The 2,344-nt window shown below is 46.2% G+C and overlaps 1 protein-coding gene across 2 annotated transcripts in view; it reads left to right on the forward strand.

The window, feature by feature from the left end:
* Positions 1-311: 311 nt before the first annotated feature.
* ARID3B (AT-rich interaction domain 3B) overlaps positions 312-2,344 on the forward strand; it is a 49,731-nt gene continuing 47,698 nt past the window's right edge. For both annotated transcript variants that reach the window (XM_012555098.2, XM_004374747.2), the window contains exon 1: positions 312-1,182. In XM_012555098.2, the coding sequence (XP_012410552.1) occupies positions 634-1,182 (549 nt within the window). In that variant the 5' untranslated portion in view covers positions 312-633. The remainder of the gene's footprint in view (positions 1,183-2,344) is intronic.

The raw sequence follows: 2,344 nt of genomic DNA on the forward strand, positions 1-2,344 counted from the left end.
GTGCAAACCCAGTTGCCTTTTCAGTAATAAATTAATGTTCGAGAATGTTGAGGGAGAGAGATCAGAACATAGATGTTAGCAGACTAGGTATCTTCTGGGTTTACTTCTTTTTAAACCCTCAATAGTTCGCCACCAGTGAGCTTCAAAGGAGCCCTGGTGGTGCAGTGATTAAGCATTCAGTTGCTAACCGAAAGGTCAGAGGTTCGAACCCACTGTGTGCAGTCAGCTTCCATAAAGATTACAGCCTTGAAAACCCTATGTGGCAGTTCTACTCTGTCCTGTAGAGTCACTATAAGTTGGAATTGACGCAATGGCAATGAGACTTAGCTTCATCCTGTATTTCCCCTCTTAAATCCTGTTCCTCTTCTTCACAGCCTTTCTTCCCCACCCTCCCCAAAACCCTCACCACTCAGTCATCTGAAAACTCAGGTGTAGTGAGAATGAGAATAGGCCTAGTATTCAATACCCATGGCCCTTCACTGGAGAGAAGAGGGCCTTTTTATACTTGTTTTACAGTTTTCATTTTTTCTTCTGTGGTTTCTGTTGATCACTTAAGGGTCAGACGCAGTGTGCCTGCTGGGCTGTGACCAGGTTCACAGCCATGCCAATCAGTGGGTGAAGCTTGAGGCAGTGATGGAGCCACTGCAGCAGCAGAAGCAGCAGCAGCAGCAGCAGAAGCAACCGCACCTGGCTTCTTTGCAGATGGATGCCCGGGAGAAGCAGGGACAGCAGATGAGAGAAACCCAGTTCTTGTATGCCCAGAAGCTGGTCACACAGCCCACTCTCCTTTCTGCCACACCTGGAAGGCCTTCTGCCAACCCTGCCCTGGGTCCCTTAGCCAGAGTTCCACCAGCCACTGCAGCCCCCCGAGTTTTTGAACAAAGCAGCGTGAACTCAGAACCTGAGGAAGAGGAGGGAGGTTTGGAAGATGAGGATGGGGATGATGAAGATGCAGAGGTGGCTGAGAAAGAAGCACAGTCTGCTTCAAAGTGTTTCCACGTGCAGAAAGCAGTTCACCAAGACTTCAGAGCAGCGCCCATGTCCAGTCTCCTTCCAGCACCAGGGCTCCCATCTCATGGACTGCAGACTAAAGAAGACCATACCAAAGATGCTTCCAAGGCCTCACCTTCAGTCTCCACGTCTGGGCAGCCAAGCTGGAATCTGGAGGAGCAGCTCAAGCAGGTCAGTGTTTCTGGTGTGGGAGGTCATTTGTTCTTCCTAAAGTCTGGCCAGAGACAGGTACTGGACTGCCAGGGGCAGTGGCTGTGCCAGGCTCTGCCTTCTGCCCCACTTCAGTGACCAACAGCTGAGACAGGAATAGACGTTGACATTTTTCTCACTTAACCTTTTATTTTTTTGAGTAAAGCAATGAGATGTGTAAGTTACTTCTAGTGTAGATGGTTCCAAGTTTGATGTGAAAGAATGTCAATATAATCTTTTTTTTTTTTTTTTTTTAAGGAATAATGAGGTTGTTGCAACAGTGGTATGAAGAATGTCTAAAAGTCAGATGTGTGCCTTTAACTATAGTTCTTCTTATAGTCATGTAAAGGAACGATCTTGCCTAAGACAGTTTTTTGGTTCCAGACTAACCCGGAGCCTGCTCTTGAAGGCAGTTTGTTGTTTTGCACTAAAATAGCTGACGGGAAGTGCTTGCACTGTGTATATTTCCAATAAAGAGCCTGTTAGACATGATTTCATTTCACTCTTATATCACCCCCTTTGAAATAGGGATGAGTAGACCTCAAAACTCCCTTTTTGTCCAAGGCAAGCTTAAGTGATTTCCAAACGTGACCAAGCATCAGAGTCATCCAGGGAGCTTTTAACAAATACAGATTCCTGGGTGCTATGAATTATATTCAGAGTGTGGAGCCTAGGGAATCAGTGTTCTCAACCAGGGGTTTCTAGTTTCTCTGCAGGACAGTTTTCCTCATCCAAAGAAGTGGGGGTGATGATAACTTGTTCCAGGTTAAGTGACCAGTTGGAGCTTAGGCTGGAAGTCCATGGTGAAGCCAGTAATAATTCCTGGGTACCCCGCATAAGCACACTCTTCATATGGCCACATGGTGGTGTTTAGAAATCAGTCATAAAGAGCTGAGAAGTCATGTAAGAAAGGTCCTTTGGCACCTAAAAAATCCACATCTTTGGACCAAGGAGCCCTGTACAATCAATCTGTACAGTTGAGCTGAGTTTTACGATAGCAGCAATTGCAGTAGATTCTAAAGCCAGAGAAGTGGGGTTCAAATCCCCCCTCTTCCATTTCCTACCCTTGTGACCTTTTAGTGGGGCTCCTAACTGATCTGAGCCTGAATCTTCTTACCTGTGAAATAAAAATGATGCTGCGTGC

Source organism: Trichechus manatus, unplaced genomic scaffold (assembly GCF_000243295.1).
Source record: "Trichechus manatus latirostris isolate Lorelei unplaced genomic scaffold, TriManLat1.0 scaffold00030, whole genome shotgun sequence".
NCBI classification, from domain to species: domain Eukaryota; kingdom Metazoa; phylum Chordata; class Mammalia; order Sirenia; family Trichechidae; genus Trichechus; species Trichechus manatus.